At 53.6% G+C, this 27,238-nt stretch overlaps 1 protein-coding gene across 9 annotated transcripts in view; it reads right to left on the bottom strand.

The window, feature by feature from the left end:
• Window positions 1–24,898, bottom strand: part of ABCA13 (ATP binding cassette subfamily A member 13) — a 135,534-nt gene extending 110,636 nt beyond the window's left edge. For all 9 annotated transcript variants that reach the window (XR_008427056.1, XM_053926087.2, XM_053926080.2 and 6 more), the window contains exons 1-5: window positions 24,829–24,898; window positions 10,863–10,956; window positions 9,505–9,628; window positions 3,941–4,095; window positions 1,700–1,728 (exon numbers count right to left, since the gene is read on the bottom strand). Coding sequence is in view for 8 of the 9 variants with exons in the window: in XM_053926087.2 (XP_053782062.1) it covers window positions 1,700–1,728; window positions 3,941–4,095; window positions 9,505–9,628; window positions 10,863–10,956; window positions 24,829–24,897 (471 nt within the window). In the remaining variant the exon portion in view is untranslated. The remainder of the gene's footprint in view (window positions 1–1,699; window positions 1,729–3,940; window positions 4,096–9,504; window positions 9,629–10,862; window positions 10,957–24,828) is intronic.
• Window positions 24,899–27,238: the final 2,340 nt, after the last annotated feature.

Raw genomic sequence — 27,238 nt, 5'->3', positions numbered from 1 at the left:
ACAAAAAAAATCCCGGCTAACCGAGTGTTTTGCCAACACGGCCAGATGTTTTCCCTGGGGGTCGGGGGGTGAGACTTAAGGAAAGAGGTAAAGATGCTCATTCTATGGGACGCAGAGCGCTTTCTCCCCGGCCACGGTGTGGGGCAGGTGTGGCCGCGGGCCACTGCTCGACAGGCAGCGGACGCAGGAGAGCTGGCTCCCGGGTGGGGCCGCAGGCGCGGCGGCAGCCCCAGCCCCGGCCTTAAGGAAAGGTGCACAGCGCGGTCAGGGGCCCCTCTGCGTGCGGCCCGGGGGACAGAACCGAGCGCAGGGGGCGCCTGAGCTCCCCGCGGACGCACCGGGAGGCAGAGAGGAGATACTGTGTGTCCCGGAGTCTTGCCCTCCGCCCCCCAGGGTGGGTGGGGGTCGCTCCCAGGCCCGCAGGTCTGTGCAGACCCACGCATCACTGCCTTCGCGCTCTCGGCCCCGGGCCTCTTCTTCCGCGCAGCTGCGTTTGTTCTCGCTGGGCCGTCGCGCCCAAGTTGCCTCCCGTGCGCATCTCCGGCCCACCGCCAGGTGCCGCCACGTCCACAGGATCCGGGCTTCCGGCCCGCAGACTGTGCATCCGGATCGACCCCCGTGACCCCAGGCTTCCGCGCATCCTGCGTGGTCGTCAAGTCGCCTGGTACTTGAGCCTCTCCGACACCGGCATCGCAAGTTCCCCGCACATGCGGCCACGCATGTCAGTGTACGGTCCACGGGGGCCGCCCGCGGGACAAGTGCCTATGGCTTCTCTGCGGCCCGGTTCGTGCCTCGCTGGGCATTCGCAGGGACGCTGCCAAATGTCCCCACGTCGTCCCATGTCCCACGGGACAAAATGTCCACTGCTGACCCCCAGCCCACTCACGGAAACCAGGCCCTGACGGCCTTTCCTCCAGTGTTTCCGTGTCTTTCCAGAGCCGTAGTCCCCTCACAGCTCCAGGGTCGCCCACCCGCATCGCACCGCCCAGAGTAGCCTCGAAGGACGCTTGGCTGCCCCAACTGCCCTGCTTAGCCAAAGGCCGCAGCATGGACAGGCTGACACGTGGACACCAGGTGCTCGCGGACCCATTTCCAAAAAGCACGGTGCCTGGACGTGTGGGCTGGCCGGAACGAAAACCGAAGCGCACAAGGAGTGTGTGCCTTCAACCAATCAGATCCCGCCGTGACAGGCTACAGAACTTCCTTCCGGGTTCCTGCTTCCTTCCGGTTCCTGCTTCTTTCTGCGTTTTGGGTCATTCATTCTCTTAAATGACTCAAAGCCAATGCTTTCCAGTCAGACCGGCATCAGAATTAACAGATATGGACGACCCCTTCTTATCTCCAAGTTTTCAATGTGCTGGACCCTTCTCAGCCCATCTGAGGTCCCCTCCAGCCCTCCCGGGGTTCTGGCCCGGCCCGGGCGCCGCAGACCCGTCTGTAACTGTACTGGGGCCAGCGCTGGAGCTGCGCCCTGAGCGAGGCAGAGGGACCGCCAGACGCAGGACGCAGCGCCAGCCTGACGTCTGTGACGTCAGGGCCACACCCCCGGCCTCCCAGCACCTCCTGCGGGGGACCCAGAGCCTCCTCCAGCCCACGTGCTCGCGGAGTGCCTCCCCCAAACAGGAGACGGAAACCATTGTTTCAACTCAACCATCATGTCTCTGAAGACCAGGTTTCAAACTTGTGTCACCATACTTACTGTTAAAAAACTGGAACCGTGAGGAGAACCTACAATAGGGAAGAATTCGCACATATTAGTTCCATCAGCGATCGGGACACATTTGCTGAGCGCCTATTTTAGTTCTCAAATCAAACGGCTCAACCCTGAACCTGGGCCCGAAACAGGAATACACCCCAGACTGAAGAATAAACCCACTTTCGAGTTCCAGAACACACTGATAGTAAGTGAATTCCTGGAAAATAACTGGTAGAACAGGTTTCAATCGTTTGCAGGAAAAGTATAATGTTATCCATCTCTAATTCCACAGGCATCGTGAGCATTCAGGTCAGGACAGAGATCATGAGGGGAAAAGAGAGAAAAGGAAAGAAACGAGAAGTTTGAAGAGGAAAAGTGAAACTGGCTTTTCAGACCCCGTGGGCATCTACAGATAATTGAGAAGTTGGTTGGTGTAGAAAACCACACTTCGTTGCGAGTCGGGGAAGTTTCCTTTCACAGATATCGTGGGAAATGGCTCAGCCAGTGGGAAATTGAAAATCAACTGGAGATCGGTTTCCTCTCAAAAAAATTAGTTTTCCTTTAATAGAATGTTGAAATCAGACGCGAAAAACAGATTTTATAACAGCAGAATTGTTAGGTGGCAGCTAGGAACGAGTGGCCAGAGGGGAAATAAAGGCAGATCCCTCACCATTCCGATCTAACAAAGAACGTAATGCAGGAGGCTCGAAGCAAAAGGGACGCCTGTCTCTTCCATGAAGTCAGGCTCCTTCCCATACGGCTGCCGCGTGTCCCAGGTACCACAAGCACAATGGCACAGGAGGAGGGGCGCGTCCTTGAGACTGTGCTGAGAGCAGGGGCCTCTGTAACAACCTCGCTAAGGCAGAGGGCCTTTACGGCTGAGAAAGAAATTCTTCATAGATGTACATTATTCCCAAGGTTTCGAAGGGGGGACGGAGGGGAACCTAGAAGCTGACTAAGGTGTATAACCCCTGAGCCCCAATAGTCAGCGTAGTTAGATTAGCTAAGTACCCACTTGTAGCCTCGGCTCAAGTCTGTAGAACAAACGTACAGATAAGCTACTAACAACTTTATTTCCTCCATATGTGGGGCATCTGGACTAGCCAGGCGCCTGCTGGCAGCTTTGTGCCCGTGTGTGCTTCAAAATTAAACTTGCCATCTCATTGCCTCCACAAATGTTTGTCTCTCGCTTGATGTATTCTCTTGAGAGCGAGACGAGAACTGGGAGGGGGTGGGGCAGGCGGCAGGGGGACCTCCCCTCTCAGGTCTCTCTCCCCATCTGTTACAGAACGGTCCCTGACAGCGCGTAGTGTGAGAGCTCCACCGTTTGGTCTTCGAAGCCATGCCGGTCTCTCGGTAAGGCCTCTGGTCCATTGTGAAATCTGCCCCACCTCGCTCCATCCTGGACAAAGTATTGGCTCCTCTCTTAGGAATTATATATAGTATCACCTTCTTCGTTCTGCTGCCAAACTTGTTATCGCACTTCCTCGTATTACTCCATAAAGAGAAAAAATTATATAAAAAGAAAAATTGGAAGTGAGTACTTAGGGATGCCAGATTTAGCAAATAAAAACAAACAATACTAACAAAATTGTTTGTTGTTTACGTGAAATTCAAATTTAATTGAATGCCCTGCATTTTATTTGGCAACTCTGGATGGGGTTGGGTTTAAAAAGGGAGGGCCAGTGTCACTGTGACCCCAACATATTGACGAAGCTTGCAGGCAATGACTGAGCTACATACAGACAGGCAATTACCGGCCCCCACCCTTGAGGTCCAAACGTCCGACACCAGAATTAAAGTGTTGCCAACGCGGAAAGACCTGCCAGAAGGAGGGGCCGAGTGATCTAGTTGTGTGTGTGTGTGTAAGGTGGGGTCAGATCTACAAGCAGAGGGAGAGGGAGCGAGAAAGGAAGCTCACAACTGAAGAAGCGCAGGGAGAATGGGGAGGGGGACCTGCAGAGCGAAGGCAAGGCTGGGCTGCAGCCTCTCCGAAGGTTGTGCCCAAGGTGCCGTCCCAAGGGAGGTGGTGAAAACCTAGCTCCGCCCTCCACAAGCCTCTCTGGGTGCTGGGCTTCCTACGAGGAGGGTGCGCCTTTTCTAAGATCTACAACGATAGTGGCATGTGGTGAGGAGCCATTGCGTAAACAGGACTCGAAGGGTGTTGTGGGCATCCACAGCCTCACGGGCCCTGCCTACGCCTGAGTCCAGGTCGGGGGCTGACGGTGGGAGAGATTTACTTGCCTGGAGTCTCGAGTCTTTCTACCCAAAGCTTTTTCAAGTTGGCAGCCTCGTCCAGCACTTCACAAACTTCGGTGGCCAGGTCCTGCATGTCTTGTAAGAAGCCCAGGTCGTCAATCGCCTTGCGGTGGCCGGCCGAGGCTTGGAACCCAGAGGAACTTAAAGCAAAGAGAACAGATGCTGCCCGCGGAACTCTTTACGGGAAGGAGTGTCCGCAGCGTTTTTAAGATTCTTGACACCAAATAGCAGCTCGTTTTCAACTAAACTTGCCCCCATTTCCATTCCCACCGCCCAGCCTCAGGAGCCCGTTGTGCTGGACTACTGTCCGGAGTGGGAGCCATCCATCCTCCTTTCCACCCTCGGCCTACTTAAACCGAGGGTCGCTCTCCATCCCTTTATCGCCGTCTGTGAAGTTCAAGCACTTGACAGGCTCGTTAGTCACGCCTGTGTTTTCATTCCTCTCTCACACGTGACGCAGCCCGCCCTGCGCAGGGCGCTGGGAATAAGCGCCCCGGCGACCAGAGCAGGCGCCGCTGTCCCTGCCTGTGGAGGAGGCAGGAGATGAGGACTCGGATGTGCCTCACCAGCGTGGGCCGGAGTAGACGCCCGGAAGAAAGTCAGTGAGACTTGATGAGACAGGACGTGAGTGGAAAAGTCTGTTGCAGAGATGGTGCCATTGGGCTGGAACCTGAAAACACAGGCCAGTGGGAAGAAGGGGGTGGCAGGCTGGTCAGAGGGAGGTGGTCTCAATGCCCAGAGGTGGGGGTGGCTGAGGACAGAGAGGGGTGTGGGGAGCACCCACCGGACAGAGCCCCAGTCATAGGAAAGATGCTGCCTGGAGGTGGGGGGCTGGGGTGGGCCCTACCAGGGCCACCTGGTCTGGCTGCAGGGGGGAAGCCGACTCAGAAAGGGGTAGGAAGGGGTGACCAGTGATGGGGTCAGGCCTGCCCTAAAAGGAGACGGAGAGGACCTCTAACAACCTGGACGTAGGGGTGTGAACCAGGTCTTTGATTTGCTGCATCCATGAGGTGTGCTGACTGCTGGGCCTGGAGGGACGGCCCCTCCCAGGGCCAGTTTCCTTCTAAGCCTGGCCCCCTGGTGATTCTGGTAGAGGACCCAAGGACCAGCCAACCTCAGGGTGTGGGGAAAATGCAGCCCATGTGATTCTGATTGGAAAATGATGGTACAGTTGCTAGGATAAGGGGAAATAATTTTTTTACTAGTAAACAAGAGAAAATGTTCTCACAGCCTTTGAAATCAGCTGCCCACCCTGTCTACATCCAATCTCAAATGCAGTGTGAATTTGTTTGATCAGTAAGAAGTGACAGATTCAAAATAAACTAGAAAGTCCCTTGGCAAGATGCTGTGAGTTTGTTAAAGTAGGTGTTCAATTACATTTAGCATAACCAGGAAGAAAAAAGGGGGAAATGGGGGAAATTTTTCTTGATTACAAAGTAATAGAACCTATTGGATTTTTTAAATCCCAATTCCTTTATTTCACAAATTAGCAAACACTGAGAAAATGAAGGAACAGCTGTCAACAGGTGCCGCTACCATGAGACAATCACAAAGCTTGCACCTCCCCTTGCACGGACATCACTTCTCACCATCCGCAACGAAGCCAGAGCAGGCTCAGCAAACATCGCGGATGAACAAAATAAACTCAGTGCACTCAGTCCAGAGCACAGTCCACTTAGAGATGCAGCGGTGAGGCCCAGAGAATGAATGAGAGAACCGACGAGGCAGACGCGGCACAGCCAGGTCCAGGCCGAGCCAGCCCAGTGCACGGGGCCTGTCCCCCGTGCCACGCCGCACCCAAATCTCCCCTCTGGAAGCACAGAGCCTCCACCTGGAGTGGGTAGGAATTCCAAATGCAGAACAAAAAGTCAGTCATTACCTCTGTCGTGACCTCATACTGAAAAGTTACAGTAACCATTTCGTAAAGGCCCCTGGAAGGGATGGACCAAGATGCAAGTTCTCCTGGCTTGTCTCCCATGGGACTTGGCGGGGCGGGGGGGGGGGGGGGGGGGGGGGCACAGATTTATCAGGTGACAGGCCTGAGGCCACTCACAGTGAGATCCCCTGTGAAAGGAATTGGGGTTAGGTCCTCCTTCTCTCCTATTTCTGAAGCGCCTCAATGCGCTCCTCAGACAGGATTGGGAACTAAACTAAAATGAAGATGTTTATGGCAGAAAAATATGCGGAAAACCCTGGATTAAATACTGAAGAGAGAGAGAGGCTATCGCCATGCCTGCGGAGCCCCAGGGAATTCCCAGCACCCTCACAGGGTTTGGGCCGAGAGCAACTTCCTCCTCCCCAGTCCAGCTCTTTCTCTGGTCTTTTGTGAGTAACGAGAGGAGTTGTAAGGAGGAGGCAGAACAAAGAAGATTAGAACAAACAGGAACAAAGAAGATTAGGATTGAGGGGAACAAGAAAAGGCCACTTGGCGGGTGACAGAACTTCTTTCTCAGCCCTCACACTGGTAATGAAGCCACTTCTCCCAGCGTCAGGGCCCAGATAAAGAAGACTTGACTGTAAATAACAGAAAGAAACTGTGTCCAGGCAAGAAAGGAGGAAGTAACACTGTATCTTCAGGTGGCATAATCATGTAAGTAAAAGACCCTAAAGGATACAATAGAAAACTACCAGAACCGATTGTCCATATTTTTAAAAATTTAAAGCAATACCAGAAAACATGAGCTTAGGAACAGATTTAACAAAATGTGCATAAAACCTAAAAGTACAAAAAACATTCTGAGAGAAATTTTTTTAAAAAACAGTTAAATGGAGAACTATATCATGTTCATTAAAATACTCAATGCTGTTAAAATATCAATCCTTTCCCAACTCACCTACAAGCTAAATGTAATCCCCTGGGACAGCTGGACACCCACATTCAGAAGAAGGGACCCCTTCCTCACACCACACACAAAAGTCAGCTCAAAGGGATCGCAGACCCAAGCGTAGGGTCTAAAGTGGTACAGTTCTCAGAGGAACATGTAGGAGGAAATCCTCCTGGTCAGGAGCTAGGCAAAGCCCTTTCGATATGACAGCTAAAACACAAGCAACAAGAGGAAAAGGAAGTGAGACTTCATCAAAATTAACAACTGTGTGTGTCAAAGGATATGATGCAAAGGCAGAAAGACAACCCAACAATGGGGGGAAATAGTACAAATCGTATTTTTGAACAAAACTGGTGTAAATATAAAACAAATTTTGTTGGCGAGAAGCGTACAGATAAAAAACAACACAAGGCAGCCAACGTCCCACGTCCCGATAATGCGCAAAGAGGGGGGCAGCGCGGACTGGGCCCAGCGGAGGGGCCGGCCCCCAGGCGCTGAGCGCTGGCGAAGGGAACGTCGTCCGGTCCAGGCAACCTGCTGTGCGTCACTCACACCTGCAGATCCTCCTTACTTCTGCCTCAAATGTCATCCTCCTCGGTGTCAGAAAAGCCTTGAAACAAACAAGGCTCAAATTCTCAGCGGCTTTGGATGGAGGAAGAGCATTCTGCTACTTATACAGAAGCTGGGCCCTGGGACAGGGGAAATTGGAGAGACTGAGAAGTATCAGAGTGAGAAACAGATGCAGTCACCATAGTCAAGCTGCCAAATTACTGAGACCTCGCGGCTGAGGCAGGAGGACACAATTCTGCCCTGGGAACTCGAACGTCAGAACGCTGCAGCCTAGATCACCGCCTGGGTGTCGGCCAAACCTTCAGATAACCCTCTGGTTGCCCCCTGCAGGGCCAGGAAAAGAAGGTCCGGGCGTCCAGAGCACGTGACATCATTGTCCAGCCCACCGGTCACCCAGGCGCCCTCTCGGACCAGCCCGAGGCGGAGAATGCAGAACCGGTGCACCTCCAGCTTACTGGCAGCCCGCTCAGGCTTCTTGTTCACAACACTCTGGGCACTGACTCCCTGCGCCTCCGGTTCGCGAGCCCCAAGACCCTTGAATGAATTTCTGTCACTTCTTTCTAGCCTGACTCTTCCTGAGCTCATTCAACACAGATTGTGGAGTTTGGAAGACATCTAAAGGGAGTCTAAAGAGTTAAAAGCAAACCAAGAAACCAAGAGGCGAGGCGGCCACAGGCCCTGAGCCAATGAGGTGGAGAAGCAGCAGCTGGCATGGAGGTGAGCACCGAGAGGCCCTCAGGGCCCGAGTGCACTTGAGAATAAAATAAGATAAAAACACTGGTGATAGCAAAGTGGCAATCGTAGGGAATAACTGGGAATGGTTATAAAGAGAAAAGCGGAGGGGGTGGGAGTGAAAACGACTCGGCCAAGGCTGGAGGGAAAGCAGCAGCCTTGAGAACACAGGAAGCTCCGGTGGGGGTCCCACGGCCTCCTTCAGACTGCGGACGGTGCGCAGTCATACCACAGCGCACCTTCGGCATGTGCGTCTGCTGTTAGCTTCACCTTGGACGAACTAGGAGTGCTTCCTGACGCGGTGTGAGACTTCCCATTTAATCTGTGGTCAGTGATGATGTGCATTTTAGCTCAGAAACCCTCTTGTAAGAGCGAAGGGCAAGATCCGCAACCACACCAGGAAGGGGGAAGTGGATTTTCAGAATCGTAACCGTGGTCCAGTGAAATTTGGGATCTCTGCATAGAAATCCACAGGCTCGATTAACCATGCTAATAAAGCTTCAACAGACTTGAAATGGAAACTGGCTCTCAGATATTTGTAAACCGAGACAACGGAATCGGAAGGGGTGTTTATTTGCGGCGCTGAGGACCACCTGAATGCAAACCCAGTGACACAGGCTCGGTCACGTGGCCAGGTCCGAAGCCAGAGGTGAGCCTGACCACGTGCCGCCCCTTCCCGGTGCCCTTCCTCACTCTCCCTCTTCCTCACTCCTCCCGATTTCTGTGTGTTTCCTCCCGCACTTCTCACACCTCGGCCTAGGGCACTGCCAGGTGGGAGCTATTTTGTCCTTGTCTGTCAGCCAAAGCCTCCGAAAGGCCCCAGGCTGTGAAACAGACCAGGGCTCTCGGCAGGTGGGTGAAGCACTGCCACTGGGTTCAGGTCAGATCCCTGCGTTTCAGCAAGCTGAAGCGAAGGTGTTGAGGGGCAGGGACACGGATGCAAAAGGACAGTTATGTCCTGATGTGGGAAAATACGCTGTTTCATTACAGCCAGAGCAGTAAGGACTGGCTGTCGTCTCCGCCCGTCGGGGCGCGCTCTGCAGCAGGCCTGTCTGACACCGGCAACCCTGGGAGTGAGGACTCGAGAAGCTGGGGTTCAGAGAGGCCAGACAGCGCGCCCACTTTAGCGGGCCTAAAAATGACAGAGCCTGCATCGTTTGGGTGCACAGCCCGGCTTTTCCCCACCCCGAGCAGCATTTAAGCTCTGAGTAAGGAAGGGAGACAAGAAAGCCCTGAGATGGAAATGCTGATCCCTCTCAAGCCCTTGTAATCCTCTCAAAAGGGTGTTGTATGCTTTTTCCTTGTCACGCTAGGTTCTGCACTTTTCATGACCTCTGACCTGTTCCAAATTATCTAGGCTTTACGAAAAGCTTCCTGCCCCAGCTTCCCATGACTCCTGGAAAGGATGCTTGTGTTTCTCACCGGGAATGGTACTCCGTGGACTCGGCGTAGCTTCGGTTCCTGCAGGTCGCCCCGGTGTTGCAAAGAAGGCCTCGGACAAAGGGGAAGACGCCCCGGCTGGGCAGATCCCGGGGCTGCAAATAACCTGGGCGTGGGCACAAGGCGGGTGAGTCCAGACAACGGGAGGCGGAAGCGAAATACCCACCGAGCCGGAACGAGAGCAGTAGCCCATCGTGTGGTGCTGTCGTGTGATTAACCCTGCTCTCCACGTGAAGGTGGCCTGAACGCAGACAGAAAGAAAAGAGAACACAAAGGAAAGGGAAAGAAAAGGAAGAAAGAAAGCCTTCCCCTGCATCTGACACCTCCCCCAGGCTCAGCGCAGTCACAGCTGTGTGACCAGAGAGGCCGTGACCCCAGACACAGTCCTCTCCGTGCGCAAGCCGGGGCGGAAAGGAGAACAATGCACGTCTTCTCATCTCCTGTGAAAACGCCGGGGTTTGAGTGTGGGCCGGGTTTCGAGGTCTCATGTATCCCACATTCTTCAGTGTTTAAGGGCAGCTGCCGAAGGTCATGTAAAACAAAGAAGTTTGGAAAAACCGGGCAGGACCCTAGGTTTTCAGGTCCAGTGTGGTCAACGAGCCACTTCCCTTAGTGAAGTGCTGCTCGGGTCCCTCCCCCTCCACACACGCCCGGCCCTGCACACGCCCTGCTCCCCACCCCACCTTCACACCCTCCCCCGGGGACGAGAAGGCTGGGATGCTGACGTGCTGACAGCCGTAGGCAACGTGGAAGTTACTCCACCACCTGGTAGCTCAGGATGCAGTGTGTGCAGTCTGTTCCCCCCACCCCGCCGGTCTGGCGGGGGCTGGGAGAGGACCTTGCCTTCTGGGACTTGGAGACCAGCTGTGCTCAGAATTGGCACAGTCGTTAAAAGTAAGTGAATCGCTTTTCAGCTAAAGGGGCAAATGGGGTGCCACATTGCACCATCATTACTATCCCCTCACTGTCCTCATCTGCGCCACCGTCACCGTCATCTCCATCACCAGGACCGCCATCAGCATCGCGTTGGTAAGCTGAAAGGCACCTTCCCTCTTTCGCCTCTTTCTCTACTCTTTCTATGTTTACAATGGCACAGGTACCCGTGTCCACGGTAAGGCAGCTCCGTGAGCAGAACGCGTCTGCTACATCAAGCAAATGTGTGACTATTATTCCTAAGAGGGAAAAATGTTAATCGGTGCTTCCTGGCGCGAACCGCAGAACTGCAGCTGTGGTGACACCTCAGTGGAGCCCACACGTTCCGCTCGGAACTCGGAGTTTCCAACGACCGGAGAAAGGGTGCGCCCCTGCCCTCTAGGGCCTGAGACAGCAGGGGCACTTACAGTTGTCTCTGTGTCTGGGGGGCTCTTGAAAACGAAGCACCGTCAGGATCGTGAACAGGATGCATGGCCAGAAGAACTCAGCGAGGGACAGCACCTGGGGGCGTTGTCGAAACATGGAATCAGTGCTTGGACAAACGGCAGAGCACTGGGGTTCCTCCGTGTCTGGAAGGCGGCGCCGCGGCCGGGCTGAGCCGCCTCTAAGGGAGGCCCCTGTCACCCCTGCTCTGGGTCTCTGCCCACAGAGAAGGTCGCTTGTCTTCGCATCCGGCTCCTGGACGGTGCCACTCCTTGTCCTTCCCCCCCAGGCCCGGCCTTGCCCCTTGCCCTTTGCTCCACCTATTCATTTATTGTGGATTCTGTGACATTGAACATTAAATAAATAAGTGGCTTCATTCCAACATATTGACTATTTGTGTTTTTCTAGTCTCTTAAACGTTCCTGACTTCTCCGTCCAAATAGCCATTCTGCCCGAACTGGCGGGGAACACGGTCACTCTCGTGTTGTGGGTATTTCTCGCATTGCCACATGCGGGTCCTAACTGGCGTCCTACCAACAGCACAACACTTTTACCAAGTGGACTTTCCATGGTTCACACCGCTCTGCCTGTGAGTATTTCCCGTGTAAACGTGTTTCTACTGCATTTTCTTGAGATTGAAACAAACCCCTAAAACTCAGATTGTTGGAGTCAAACCTCTTGATACAAACCACAAAAGCGCTACCCATAAAAATCGTAGTCATTTGCATAATTCTGAATTTTCAAAGTCAAAAGAATGGGAGCTGCCAATGATACGGGGAATGTGATTACTGGGGAGAGAAACACCGTCGTGAGGAACAGCCCGGTGAGAAACTCCTTCGTGGAAGATCCTGTCATCCTGGGCCCCGCGTCTGGGCCCCTCGGTCTTAGAGGAGACTCCCACCCCCTCACTTGACAGACGTGAGCGGCATTCAGCAAAGCACGAAGTATCACCTCCAGGTCCGCAGGCAGGAGGTTAAGGCTGCTCCGTCCAGCACGGAGGAGGGCGTCTTACTCTCCCCGGCTCCGAGCAACAAGAGACTCATTGCTGGGGCCACGGCGGTCGGGGGGGGGCGGGCAGGTGGGACTCCAGGGTTAATCCTGGGTGATGTAAACGTGCGAAATGGGAACTAAGTATCCTTGATACTGCGAAGGAGAATCAATACATTTCCTTTGTTTTTTAAATCTTTAATGAAATGTAACTACTTTTAAGACAAAGAGGTATGTGGAAAACAGAAAATGGGTACTATAAATAAGTAAATATGTGGATGGTTAGGAAACGCAAAAAGAACAGAAGAAATACAACCCCTTTCCCCAAAATGAGCAGGTTTCTGAACTCATTTTTCAAAGCACACGAGGAAGCGCAGCTAACGCCGTTGGAGTCGGTTGTTCACGGCAGCGCTCGCAGCTCTGCCTCCAGTTCCCGGAGAACATAATGACCTGCCGCAGAGGGGGACGTGGTGAGCCGGCCACCGCATTGTGGGAACCTGTGAGGCTTTCCGTCTGGGCCCCGCGCTATCCCGAGTGTCCCGTTTGGCTGACTGCCGCAGGTGCGTCTGTGAGGCGGCATTGCTGAACGGGAATCAGGTTAAAAGAAAAAGCCAACCAGCTACCTAAACATTCTGGGGAGAAACAAGCAAAAAAGGAAGCCACAGAGCATGACTGGGGAAAACTCAAATAAAGTAAAGGGTTTTTTTGTTTCTTTAGCTGTTTCATAAGGAAAGATGATTTAAGAAGACCAAATACTCAGAAGGCAAGGGCTCGAAAAAGATGATAAATAAATGAAAAGAGAGGCCGCAGATCTGAGGAGACGACTTTAAAAATCACTGGGATCCTAGATGACCAGGGAGCCCCGAGAAGAGAGTGGACACAGGTTAGATGGAACTTCTGCGTTAGAGAAACAGTTTGAGATAACAACAGTCACTTAAAACAACAGTTTTAAAGGCAGAAATATTAACAGAGAACACTAATATATTTTCAACACAAGGACTACGCACCGTGAGGACGATCGCTGTCCCTGAGGTAGAGGTTCGACAGCTGAAACAAAACCCACCCTCACAGAGCACAGGAGAGCTTCCCTGAAGAAGAGAAGACCTTATCTGAAGACTGGAAGAGTAGTCCGCACGCAGTCCAGGGAAATTAAGTCGTAGTTGAACGACAGCGAGGGGACTTTGAAGATAAAGGAAGGCTGGCTACCGCAGGCGTCCAGGCGAGGAAAACGGTGCACTAACAAGGAGCTAAATCGGTCTGGCCTCAAACATATCCCCCATGTTCGGGGCTGGATGCCAGCACATCAATATTTACAAAGGTCTATGAGAAAGAAAGTGTGATAAATATAATTCCCAGCCCAAATGGCCCTGGAGTGAAAACCGACATCCATTTATTCTCAATCATAAGAGAATACAGACACTTTATTAACCACGAATCCCGGGACGGAAAAAGCTTGTCAATGAAATCCAGCCAAAACGAAGTGGACAGAATTTGAAATCCAGACACGTCACTCCTAGTACCAGGCTGGCAGGATCATGAGGGACCGCCTGCAGAAAGAGTGCAGCCTCGTCGCTTTGCTGGTAGTAAATCTCCGAAGAGCTGGAGGAGGGAAGCGACAAAAAATTCATCAAAAAGAAGGAAGAAGAAAGTGTCCCTGAAGAGAAATGGGGAGGAAGCAGGCAAGAGGATATTGAAATAACTAATGGTTAAGAATTTTCCAGAACATAAAAAAGAAACAATTTCACTGATGAATAGAACATTTACCAAGAAACATGGATCCACGTTGAAAACGTCAGCACAACTAAGTCAAAGAGAAGATCCCAACAGCAATTCAAGAAATCCAGACCCACTACCTCAAGGATAATTAGACTCACCAAGGGCTCACCGACAGAGAAACCCAGAAGATGACTAGCTATCTTCAGACCCCTTGGAAAATTTCTGCCAATCTAGAATCGTGCCCCGAGAAAACTTACCTCTCGAGAGTGAGGGTGAAAGAAAAACTTCCGAATAACCAGAAACCAGCGTAAGGGCACAGACCGGTTGAAGTGAAGACAAGAAAAGACAGAGCAGGTAAAGGGCGTGCAGATTAGCTGCGAGGGTTTCGACAACAGCGTCCGAGACAGAGAGCACTAGCAGGTCCCACCGGATCGCAACACACGAAAAGGAGTGAGCCGTAGGAGATGTGGTAATTTAGGCTTCTAAATACCTAGTAAATATCCTCAAAGCATATGCAGCGATGATTGATAGAACTACACAAAGAAAATTCCCAATTTACTCGCATGGAGAAGAATCCAGTACCTGTCACATGATAATTTTCTACACCAGCTAGAATCCGTGAGAAAGTGTTTTTAAAGAAGACAGCGTCTGCATTATCAAGAACACAGCACCTGAGGGAGGGAATCTGACCCGAATGCGTGCCGTTACCTTATGAAGAGAATTATGAAGCTTCATTGAAAAACACCAACATAAACACCTAAATGAATGAATGGACGAACACCGTTAACGCATAAGACACTGATCTATCACACCGATGCAATCCCACTGGAACGCCAAGAAGTTCTTGTTCGTTTTGCTTTGATTTGATTTTGCTGTGGTTGTCGTCAAATTTAATGAGCTGGCTCTAGGATGTATTTTAGGGAGAAGAAATGTCAAACACCATGCAGACGGCTTTCACAAACGGTTGGAAGAGCCTGCCCTCTCGCACGTCAGAACTTTCCACCACAAATCGCACGCAGGGCAGCGTGTGGTCGGCTCGGCAGTACAGCCCTGACCCGCGGGCCGGCAGAGCGGCCCAGAGCAGGGGTCTGCGGGTTTGGGATCTCGACGCAGGGAAAGGCCGTCCACGGATCACGGGAGAAACCTGCCAGTCAACGAAACGTGCCAGGAAATCGGTTATCCTCAGCGTGGGAGGGGTGGGGGGAGGCACGCAGGGAGGGGCTCCTTACCACCGATCACCATGCATGAAACTCCAAATGTGAAAAAGAAAACCTTAAAATAAGGTTTTGAAGAAAACATAGAGCATGTTTGCTTGTCTTAAATAACACACAGAAAACCATAAACCACACACACAAAAAACAAGCCACATTAAGCTCTCTGTTCTTCAGAAAAGCTATTTTAAAAGTGGGAAAGCCAGAAGCGAAAAATAAAACTAGACCACAGTTTATCCCCACAAACAAAAATTGATTCAAAATAGATCAAAGACTTAAATATAAGACCTGAAGCAACAAGTTTCCTAATTACAAACGTGTGGCCCTTGGTGTTAGAGACGATTTTATGAATTTCACCCCAAAGGCAAGGGGAGGAAAGGCAAAAACAGACGAATGGGAGTACATCCAACTAACAGTTTCTGCACAGCAACAGGAATCGCTGACAAACAAAACTGCGACCAACCACGTGGGAGAAGAGATCTGCAAACGTGGCTCTGACAAGGGCTGACATCTAAAGTATGTAAAGAACTCACACAACTCAACACCAAACAAACGATCCAACTGAGAAATGGGCAAAGGACCCGAACAGACGCTTCTCCCAAGAGGACATGCAAATGGCCAACAGATCTGTGAAAAGATGCTCAACCTCACTACTACTGGGGAAACGCAAATCACAACTGCAATGAGATGCCCCCTCGCAGCCGTTAGACAGACTAGCAGCAACCAGCCAGGTAGTAACAAGTGGTGTTGGGGGTGTGGCGAAAAGGAGCCCTCACCCCTGCTGGCGGGAATGCAGACCGGTGCAGCCACTGTGGAGGACAGCGTGAGGGTCCTCCAAAAATAAGAACAGAGTTGCCATATGACCCAGCAATCCCTCTCCTGGGGATCTACCTGAAGGAAATCGAGAACATTTATTCACAAAGACACATGCACCCGTGTTCACTGCACGGTTATGCACAGTAGCCGAGACGCGGAAATAACCGCAGCGCCTTCAACAGAGGACTGTGTAAAGGAGTCGTGGGCCACATGCCCCACGGAAGAGCCACAAGAAGAGATGCAATCCTGCCATTTGTGAGAGCACGGGTGGACCTCAAGAATATCATGCCTAGTGAGATAAGGCGGGAAAAGTTAGGAACCATCTGATTTCACTCATATGCACAGACAACGGTCTGGTGGTTACCAGAGAGAAGAGGGCTGGTCGGGGGGCGGGGGGCGGGGGGTAAAGGGTACAGGCGTCACATGTATGGTGATGGAAGATGATTCGACTGTGGGCGGGGGGCACTCACTGCAACAGGCAGATCAGGTAGCATAGAAATGTACGCCTGAAACCTGTATAACCGCACTAACCAATGTCGCCCCCATAATTTTAATTTAAAATGGTAATTAATAATAGTAATAATACAATGAGATGTTAACTGAAAAAGAGGGGGAGGATCAGCCACAGACCTGGAGAATTCATTTCAACGCACGGAGCCGACAGTATAGTATCTAGGACACAGACAGCAGCGCACGGGATAATAGGACACGGTCAAAGACAGGGGCAGGCGCGAGCCAAGGAGGGGCCGCGTGAGTGCGCACACAGTTGCTCCAGCTCGGCCGCCCTCCGCCCTCGGGAAGAAACGAGATAGGCTGAAGGAGAGGCCGTGTGGCGCCCACCGGCTCGGGGACAAGGGAGAAGTCCGCCAGCAGCAGGTGCGGGCGAGGCTGCGGGGCAACAGGACGTCAGAAAGCAGCCCGGCGGTGCTGGAAGAGCTGAAGGTGACGAATGCTGTGTCTCAGCAGTTCCATCACCATGTAATAAGTTGAGCCATTTTGATTTACTGTGCAGACTGGTTTTACGCTATAAAAAATGTTCCACCGGATATTTACTTGCTGAGAAGGTGAACCCTTAAAAGCTCTGCTCAAGACGGCTTACAGTGGCATTGCTTGTGAGTGAAAAAAATTTTGCAAGTCATGCAAAAAAAGGGTGGTGGGGGGAGAACGGTGCAACGAATGGTGGTGTACCGGAGCAATACATACAAGGGTGGTCGCTCATTCACTCATCATGAACGTGCCGCGTGTGCCAGGCACTGGGGTGGTCCTTGCCTTCGGGGGGTAGGGGGCTGCTGGCGAAAGGAGAGGGCACAGGGCCCACGTCAGGCCCTTCTCGGGATGCAGACCTGAGAACACCCAGCGCTGTCCTACACCATGTGTCCTCACAGCTCTGCCTGCGTCTACAGGCCCTCGCTCACCCATCCCTCCATCCCCAGCAACCAGTGAGGAGCCGCTCACACACTGGAGACCCAGGACATGGTTTTCTGCACCCCTGAACGAGCTTGTACTGGAACGTGGGCTGAATCTCAGGTGGGTGGGTTAGGTAAGTAAATTCCCATCAGCTTGAACAAAGCATCGTATAGAGTTTAAACCCATTTCTTAATCCTCCCGGTCACTCGGGGAACAAGCGGTTCCGGTTACAACTGAAAAACCACAAAGAATAAAACATTCGGTGCAAGAAAATAAGATTGTAAAGGGAGGGAGGAGCTGCCTGGGAGACCTCACTGTCCGAGGGAGGAGGAGAAGCCGGAGTGAGGCTAGAGTAACAAGGAAGCGGAAGGAAAACGTGTAATTAGGCGGAGGCCCTGGACCCTGGGAACCAAGGGCCCCGCAGGGAGCGTGGGATGCCACTGTGTCCCTCGGGGCGCGGCGCACCAGCCTCTCAGAAGAGGGCACTTTCCCAGCGTATCAGGAGGGCTGCGCCATGAAATGCTGCAGGGAAGGGGGAGGGGGCTCGAATAAACACGAGTCAGAACCGAACGGCAACATGGGCACAGTCGCTGCAACCACGGAGCTCCGAGGGGGGAGCATGCCAGTCCTTGCCTCCCTCCCCAGCAGGACAGTGTGCAGGCCTTCAGGTGGGCCGCCGAGTAGCTTTGCTACCAAGAGGAAGACATGGATAAACTCTCCCTTTTTTCTTTTGTTCTTTTTTTAACCTTATGTTGAAAAACGATGGTTTTTCTTTCCACATTCATTCATTCACTAAACCTTCGCTGCACACCTACCCTTCCCAGCCCCGCGCAGGGAACTCTGGAGTGAGTTATAAAGATGAGCGAGGGGAAACTTTTTCTCCGAAGGGCTCACGGGAGAGGAGCAAGCCAACCACGCGAGTTCAGGGGGATCTGTGGGGGGAAGCGCACGCGCGCTGGCGCGGCCTCTGGAAGGCGGGTGAGCGATGTGTTCTGACGTCGTGCATGTGCGGACTCTTCCACCCGAAGATTCCAACCCAATGCACTTTTCCTAAAGAGGCAGCTGGGAAAGTGCCTGAAATATGTACCAGGAAGGCAGCTTCGACACTGTTTCCTGCTGTCGGGAAGTCCAGGGCACAGAGAAGGCGCCAGTGGGAAAGCAAGGACACAAGCGTCCAGGGATGGAATGCTCGGTCCACAGGGACGAGGCCACCCGCGGGGACTGAAGGTCAGCTCCCCGTTCACAGAGCCGTCTTAACCCAAATGCCACCTGGAATAACTTTTTAATTCGAAATGATTCTAAAACGTAGTTGGTGAGCAAATGTATTCCAAAGGCAGAGAAAATCATGAAGGAGAAAGAAGCTACGAAAGACTACAACCCTGCAAAGTATCAGAGCGTATTATAAAAAGACTACAAAGTATCAGAGCATATTATACAAAGACTACAAAGTATGAGAGCGTATTATAAAGGGCCAGCGCTTCGAACACGAGAACCCGGGCAGACCGGAAACGCAGACCGATGACACAGCACACAGCGTCCGAACACAGGCCCCCCCGCGTGTCAGCGCGTGTGACAGAAGAGCTGTGTCCACAGGGCAGGAGGAACGCGCCGGGCCGGGCCGCCTGCGCTCAGACCTCTGTAAAAGGTAAAGGCTTGTGAGTCCTCCAGACTGTGCTCTGCGTAGGTGGAAGTCCAAAACAGATTAAAACGGATTTTAATTCCAGAAAAGCTGGAAGAGAGTAGAATATTTCCAAACCTGTGGATGAATGAAGTAGAATTCCTGCAGTTCTGAACTTATAAAAGCTATACTTCAAAGAAAAGGCAAAGATGATGTTATAAGATTATTCTTCACCCATCTTTGTAATTCATAAATCAAATTGGAATAAAAATAAAGAAACAAACAAAAAAAACTGGGGAAATACTTTTAATACACAGAGCGAAGTCTTTATAACCAAACAGCAAGAGAAAAATCACCAGGCCTCAAACTGTGACCTTGGAGAAGAATGTGATGGCCCATTTATATGAGACAACGCGTGTTTCTAAAGTGCTCCTTCTCACACTGGCCCCTCCAAATACAGCATTAAAGGAATCTTCTTACGCCATCGCGCATGTACTGAATTTGCAAAACAACCACAAGGTCCGGGACAACGTAACGCTAGACACACCAGATGACGTCACGTGACTCGTCCCTTACACGTCTGAAGAGTCGTGACGATTGGCATGACCCATGGAGATGAAGAATGATCCCAGTTGCCTTAAGGCTCAGCCATGTTACTATTTAGAACTGACTCCAAGACCGTGCCCAGCATTAGACAGCGTGTCACACAACGTCTGCCAATGGTCCCTGGCACCAACTCAGTGCCAACAGGAACCCCTAGTTCGGGATGCAGAGGAGAAGGAAGCTTCAGCGCACATGCTCAGTTGTGATGCAGCGCAGCTGTGGACCAGCAGGCAGCGGGGCTGCCTTCCGCGAGGGCCCTGGGGCGCTGCGGGGCTGCACAGCTCAGCTCCACTCCCACGAGAAATCTTCAACACCTCAGCTCCAGGAGAGGAAAGGCAACCCTCTGTCTCCAGAGTAAGACAAAGTTCGCTCCCCAAGTCGGTGGGGATCGACTTATAGAGACATGGCCCCACCCCTGGTCTTGATTGGTCTGTTCTCATGCAAATGAGGGTTCCAAATCCTCACAGTTTGGTCAAAAAGCACATTCCTCATTAGTCACAATGGAGCTGCTCTGATTGGTCAAAGAAGATGCTGAGGTTATAGCTGCACAGCTGTGATTGGATGGGAAGGTCTAAGTCCTACTGGTTGAGATGCAGTTCCAGGACCTTGGTGAACAAGTCCCGGTCACCCCTTTTAGCCTAAGACTGCATGTCAAAGGCTTTATTTTCGACCTGTTTCATCCATAAAACCAGTTACAGGTCATTATTCCTGTAACCCCTCTGCCAACCAACACTTCCAACATCGTCTGTCAGCGTAGTTAATGTTTCAACATGCGAGCTTCCTGTCTTTCTCTAATATAAAGCTGTTCTGCTATTTTTTAAAATACACAACAAGTAGAACATCTTGTCAGGATCCATGTTTCAATCTTTTTCCAACCTATCAGAGAGGTCAGGCTCCTGACCTTTGACCTCCTGGCTCCTGCTCACACCCTTAGAGCTTTACAGCAAATCTGAGAACATGTGGTTGATGATTTGTAATGATGCGGAACCAGCAAAAAGCAGACTCTAAGGCCTAACTGATTTCAAAAAAAATAATAAGAAGAAGAGTTACCTGACTTCTGGGGCTTGATATCTACAATTTTTTGCAATTTCAAGAAAATACAGAAATTGTAGCCAGCATGTTAATTGTTTTCAAAGGAAATTATTCCTTAACCTCAAGTTAGGCTTTTAGAACTTGAATCCAGTGGCAGACAAAACCCTCAAGAAAGGTGAGGGGGTTTGTTCTGTAAAAGGAACCCACACAAGAGCTCTGAGGTCCCAGGTAGCTGGAGCGCAAGCTGAGTCTCAAAGAAAACGGAAGGGCTTCCTGGGTGGTGTTGGGAGGGCTGGGCCCTAAGGTGGGAGGCAGGTACCAAGAGTGAGATGCGTCCTGCCTGGGGCGGGACTACCGGGGGCTCTCTAAGGCAGGGGGTGGCCTTTGAACTTGGCTTTGTGTGGAGTGGAGAGCCCAGCAGAGTGGAGCCCAGACGGCCTCGGGGGCTTCCTGGGAGCCGGGCGGGAGGGGAAGACCCAGACAGCTATGTCTGTGTTTGTGTCTGGGAGCAGGCGTGCATGGCGCCACGCGTGGGGCCCCTCAGCGCGAGAAGGCGGCGGTTCTCCTGTGGGGAGCGAGATGGGGGTCCGCGGAAGGGTGTTCCTAGGATGACGGTGCCCAGGGGCTTTTCCTGTTTCCATCAGCCGGCTCCAACCCACGGCCGGGAGAGGACCTCGAGGTTTTTGGACAATGACCTTAAACTCAGCCCCAACCCCCGTCAGTAGCCCAGGTCCTCAGTAAAACTTCACCTGGCCCAAAACACCGGCCTCAGCCTTCGTCCGTGGAGGAAGGAATCAGAGCCCCGTCCGACTGGGGGTGCCGGGGGCAGACAGGGAGGGAGACTGGAGACTGCAGGCACCTGGCAGAGAGTGGTTACTGCTCAGTGGGGGGGCGGGCAAGGGCCGGGGGCCCTCCCGGGGTGCAGGCTGTGAGCCAGCCGGCTTCTGTCCGATGTCAAACACCGAACACTGCCACAGAACCAGGAGAACGCTGAGCACCAGGTGCTATACTGTAGCTTTCCTTTCCCTTACTTTTTATTGCATTATTAATTTGTTAAAGAATCTACTTTTTCTCACACTATATTTTCTCTTTTCGTTGTCGTTCTGAAATTGTCCAAAGGAGAAAGGACCGATCAGACTGATTTACTCTCGTGCAGCAGGAATGAACATGAAGGGAACACACTAGGACGTCCCGCGGAAGCCAGGCTCACGCGCGGCCCGCGTGGGTGCGGTGGCTCGGACACTGCCCTCGGGACGCTCCAGGGGGCGCTGTCAGCGGGCACCGACCTGCCCCACCCCTGCCCCCTGCAGGTGTCCTGACGGGCGACCTGACGCCCAGCCCTGGAAGTGCATCCCACAGCAACCACCCAGGGCAAGGGGCAGTCTCCCGCCTGAAGATGCTCGTCAACGCAGGGAGACCTGGGAAGGGCCCCATGCGCGCGCGGCCTCGGGACCGGCCCCATAGTCCATGCACGCGCCCCGACGCACAGGCAACAGACCGGGACACAGGACGGCCACACGCACCTTCCGAGTGCTGGGCTTCAACAACGTTCAGTGAAAAAGGAGCAGAAAGCTAGGATTTTGTCTACATAAAAACATTGCATTCCATATGTCTGATGACAAGGGGAGCGTAGCTCTAACAGACGCACGGGGATAATGGGAATTTCTGATGGTCTTGGAAGTTTCTGTTATTGTTCTAGCGCCGTTTGTGCAACGAATAAAAATCGAGACGCAACGAATTAGTGTTATTAAGAGAGTTGGGGAAAGATTCTTCTGTTCACACTGTTTCCAAGGAGAGTGGCATTTCAACAACTTATAAAGCTGAGTATGAAGGGTACCTCCATCCATTCTGTGCTATTCTATTGTGCTCTGTTTGAAATTTCCATCATACCATGTTTTTTAAGGGTACGATAAGGATAAAATATAGCCCTGTCTGGTGTGGCTCAGTGGGTTTAGCACCAGTCTGTGAACCAAAGGGTCGCAGGTTCAATTCCCAGTCAGGGCACATCCCTGGGTTATGGGCCAGGTCCCCAGTAGGGGGCGCGCGAGAGGAAACACATTGATGTTTCTCTTCCTCTTTCTGCTTCCCTTCCCCCTCTCTAAAAATAAAATCTTTTTTAAAAGAATAAAATACAATAAAACAAAGAGGTTTTTAGAATACAAAAACAGACAAGTTTTTTTTTCAATAGTATATTTATCTTACAAAAAGTGCCCATTTCTCAGTCACTAAACAAACATTTACTTGAGGCCATCCAATCACTCGGTCAGGTTGCTTACCCCAGTCCAGGCCCCATTTCCACAGCCAGGAAGCTACTGTGCAAAATCAAGGAATTCAGGGATTATCACTGGAGAACCAGAGGAAGCTGGAAAAATAGGTCATTTCAAAGACGGTGGGCCAGAGGAGCCTGAACTCAACACTGCATGTCCACAGGGTGCCCCGGGCTCCAGGCCAACCCAGCCGAGGGAGCAGAGCCGGGAGGCACCCTGCTGGGGGTCCTGCCCCCACCCCCTGTGGCACTGTGTTCCACCCGAGTTGGAGGCCACCGTCCCCACCGTCTCCAGAAAATGGGTCCCACCCACATGCAGGCACTGGGGCCAGAACCTGACACTAACTCAATCCTCACAAACAATCTCAGTTTTCCGGGAGGACGACCAGCTGAAAGGGATTAACAGGCACGAACTGCCAATCACACAATCGGTCACGGGGTGTGAAATCCAGCACGGGGAACAGACCGCGTGACGGTAGGATGACCATGCACGGGGCAGGTGGGCACGGGACCCGCCGGGGGATCCCTTCGTGAGGCACACAGATGTCCAACCACTAGCTGGACACCTGAAAGTAATAGGTCGACTGTAGTTGAAGAAATGAATGTTTCAAAGGGAAACCTGACCGCACGCAAACCAGCAGGGTCAGAGCGGGGGGCGGGCCCTCCAGGGCCGGCCGCCACTCTCCGCACTGAGCCCCACTGAGTCCGCCCCTCGCTGCTCTGGGTGGAGCTGCAGGAAACCCCCGGTGCAAATGCCACTGCCCACGGCGCGCGGACACCTGCAGGTGTGTCCCCATGGGCTCGTTGAACATGTCCCTGTCCCCAGCCGCAGCTCCTGGAGGGCAGGGTCAGGGCACACCTGGCAACCAGCACCCGGCACGGAGCTGAGACGCAATAAAGCCTGCCTCCCTTCCTCCACCCGCTCACTCAACAAACACTTGTCCAACCCCTGTTATGTGCCAGGCATGGGGCTGGGGCTGGGGGCTGGGGATGGGGTGGGCGAACAGATGGGAGCAAACGCCCTGCTCTCCTGGCAACTTCGTGAGAGCTCTGTAGGAAAGGAACCAACACGGGAACCTGCCGTGCCAGGAGATAAATGTTGGAGACAAGGTCAGGCCAAGAGGGGCGGGGGCGGGGGCGGGGTCACTGTGCAGGTGCGTGGTCAGCAAAGAGGTGATGGATGAAATACTTCTGGAGAGCACGCTTATCTTAGCAGCACGAGTAATCGTGAAAATGTCGACACCACCGAAGCGTCCCTCCGTGGAGGGCAGACCGAGCTGTTCTGGGCTTTGAGTGTGTGGAGGAACAAAAGCAGTGAGCACTGAGCCTGGGGAGCTGGGGCCTGACCCCACCTGCAACTGCCTCTCAGGGAAAAGGGGCGAGCCCCCCAACCCACCCCTGACACCTGGGTCAGTGTCAGTCTCACGCGTCAGCTCCTGGCCTCGAAACCCGGAGGTTTCCCACTGACCTCCCGCTAAGCCTGACGCCCTTCCCACAAGAAAGTAGACATCTTCAACACGGACCTTATTTGGAGGAGGAAAGAATATTTGGGATGTGAGAATTCAGCTGAATGGAATTCAAAGTCAGTCACAGAAGTTCTTCAAACACACGAACAGGGCCGCACCAGCCCCGGGGTGCTCAGTGGGGGCCTTGAGTCAAAGACACTGTACAGACCTATTTCTGCTAAAAGGGCATTTTCAGGGGCTCATCTCAAGGCCGCAGCCTCGGAAACAAAGGCTGGGCCGTCCCTGTGCGAGCCACCGACTCTTGCTTGGATAGAACGCAGGCCACAGGGGCCTGGTGTAGCGAAGGCACGCGTTTGGTCTGAGCCGTCCCCGTCCCCCTGGGAGAGCGAGCCTTGCATGCCACTCGGACAGAGTTCCAAAAGGAGGTGAATTAGCACCAAGGATCTGACGTGAGGGGACCACTGAGCCCCAGGCCACGCCACCTCCAGGACCTACCCTGCAGCCTCCAGCTTTGGGGCGGGCACCCAGGGCCGGCCGCCCATGCATTAATTCCACAGCTTGTCCCTCCGCCCAGCAGACTCAACAGCTTAGTTTTTACAAGACGCCCGGCACACCGACCACGTCTGGAATTCCACCTTCTCATGGAGTTTTTCTAAATCAGCCGTTTTCTGACAAGATGCCCCGCACTGGTCCCGTTTCAGACACCTTGACCCTGAGGGCAGGTCCTCACGGGCTGTGACCCAGCCTCCCATTCCCTGCAGGGTGGGGTGGCCCCGACAGCTCGATGTCCCACCCTGAGGGCCCCAGGATCGGGCGGCGGCCACTCACCGGGTTCCTGAGTCTGCACAGCCAGTTCTTCCAGAGGAGGGCTCCGAGCTGGCCCCCGACCCGCCCCATGGCCCTCCCTCTGGGTTGAGAAGCGCGAAGCCCAGGTTTATATCCGCGGGCCCAGCCCTGGCAATCCCAGCACCAGGGAGTGACGCCAGAGGGATTACCAGCCCCGAGGGAGGCGGCATCGGGTGTCCCCCCTGCTGCGCCCTCTGTTGAGAAGTCTCACCTTTCACGTGGAGGATTGGAAGGGGGGGTGTGGGAGGCAGAACGCCGGCCTCTCCAGGAGCACAAGAACACGCCCAGCTGAGGCTGGCTCGTGCACGGGGTGAGAGCTCACCTTCCCGCGGCCCGAGCCCCGCTCCCTTGCCGCTAAGTGGGTGGAATTCCTCCTCCCTCTCCCGGACACTCAGCATTCGGAGACCCCGTGGCGGAGGCCGGATGGACAGGAGATGGAAGCAGCGTTGGTCTGGGTGGATGGGGGGCGGGGGCAGAGAGCGGGAGGGCACAGCAGGTGCAGCCGGCTGGCGCGGCTGAACCCCGGACTGGAGGAGAGGGCGGGGAGGAGGGTTCTGCTCTCTGCCCCTCCGGACGGTCTGAAGCTGAATCATGCTCTCACGCCCCCCTTCAAGTTGATCGTATTCCTCCAGGTGAGACATAAACCTGACTCCAAAGCCTCGGAGCCTGCTCCTAATGTGGAAGCAAAAGGCCCCAGAATCAGAGCAAAACCCCGAAGTCACGTGAGCGGCGGGACTCAGGGCTGCCGGGCGGCGCCCTCCCTGCGGGTTCACGCCAAGCTCTGGGATACAACTGTTGGCCAGTCGCCCGCGGTGGGCCCCCACTTCAGCGTCGGTTTCACGGCTGGAAAGGCCTGACGAGTCCCGGAGCACAGAGCCTGTTCAAGTTGTGTACGCGTTCCCCAAACGGCGGCGGTCCCGGGCGCTCCTGGGAGCCCACGACCGGCCCAGGCTCTGGGAAGGGACCGGGCGGGGCGGCCCCTCCCTCTCTTCCCCCTGGTCCGGGTCGCGCTGGACCTGGGACGGCACGCACTTGGCAGGCGCGGAGGAGTCCCAGGGAGCAACATGTTCATGCAGGCGTTTTTATTCTATTCTATTTTATTTTATTCTATGAAGAGCCTTCTCCTTGGGCCTGTTGTTTCTTTGATGCGAAGACCCAGAAACGCGGACTGATGCGAACCTAAGTGTAAGGTAATCGACAGAGACAAACGGCAAGGTGAGGAAGACCCTAGAACGAACGGAAGAGGTTGAAGCGCCTTTTCCACTGTACTCGCTGAGGGAGAAGGGAAGCACACTCGGATGCCACGGGCGTTTTTAAAAGTGACAGCACTACAGGTGCCCGGGAGCCAGCAGTGAGTAGAGACTTTAGGGGCTGTGCTGTGAGTGTGGCCCCCGTGAGTCAGGGACGCAGGGCCTCAGAGAAGGGCCTGCATTCAGATGATGTGCCAGCCAGACCCCGGGGAGCCAGGCCTTCCCCCTCAGCCACCCCTATCACCACCTGCCACATCTGCCAGGTCCCCTTGTCACATGCCCACTGGTGGCAGCTTCGGGCCCCAGATTTCACCCGACTTTCAGGGACGGGAGCGCAGCCTGCCGCCCCGACCTTCCCCGTGAGCTGTGGCTCATAGTGGCCGGTGCCTGTCCGCAGTGGAGGCTGCAGAGTCCAGCCCCCCACGGGACCACAGGACCTACAGGAGGGCTAATGTCCCTCGCTGACGTGGACACCACAGGCCATAGCTGCATCTTCCAAACACCCTTTCTTAGGGATGGGTGAAGGCTTTATTCACGGCGGTGGTGGTGCCCCCACCCCGCTCCCAACGGGCCAGGTGTGAGCACAGGTCTACGGCAAACGTGCTCCCCAGGCTGTGGCCCGTCAGCAGGGGGCTGACAGGACTTTTCCACACAAAGACCGGGCTCTCGCCTGCCTTGTAACCTGGGGCGACTCCCAGTGTGGGGCTCAGCACCCTCACCGCACCGCACGGTCAAGAGGTCAGCACAGCGAAGAGACCCACCTGTCGTTTGAAAATTGGCACCTGATGCTCACTGGACTCAGATTAATATACTGACAGTTTCCTCGTGTTAGGGTCCCAGGTGACACACCCCTGTCTTCCTGTTGTGGGTAGTGCTGTCGCCAGGGATAAAGGTGTGAGGGACGTGGGTTGAGTCTACCAGTGTCTCGTTACTTCTATTGCCGTGTACTGAAACAGGTCACTGTCCCCTCTGCTCAGTCAGGCGGCATCAGTACCGGTGTGGTGGGACGGGACTGGAGGCAGGCGGAGGTGAGTCCGTGGGAAGCAGCAACACCCCGCCCCGAATTCTGCCCAAGCCCCCAGCTCCACCCACGAGTCGTGCCAGTTTCAACCGCGGCAGCTTCACCTGTGACGTGGGAACAC

Source organism: Desmodus rotundus, chromosome 6 (genome assembly GCF_022682495.2).
Source record: "Desmodus rotundus isolate HL8 chromosome 6, HLdesRot8A.1, whole genome shotgun sequence".
Taxonomy (NCBI): Eukaryota; Metazoa; Chordata; class Mammalia; order Chiroptera; family Phyllostomidae; genus Desmodus; species Desmodus rotundus.
Note: the sequence above shows the minus strand (reverse complement) of the source record. Positions and strands in the feature narration are given on the sequence as shown.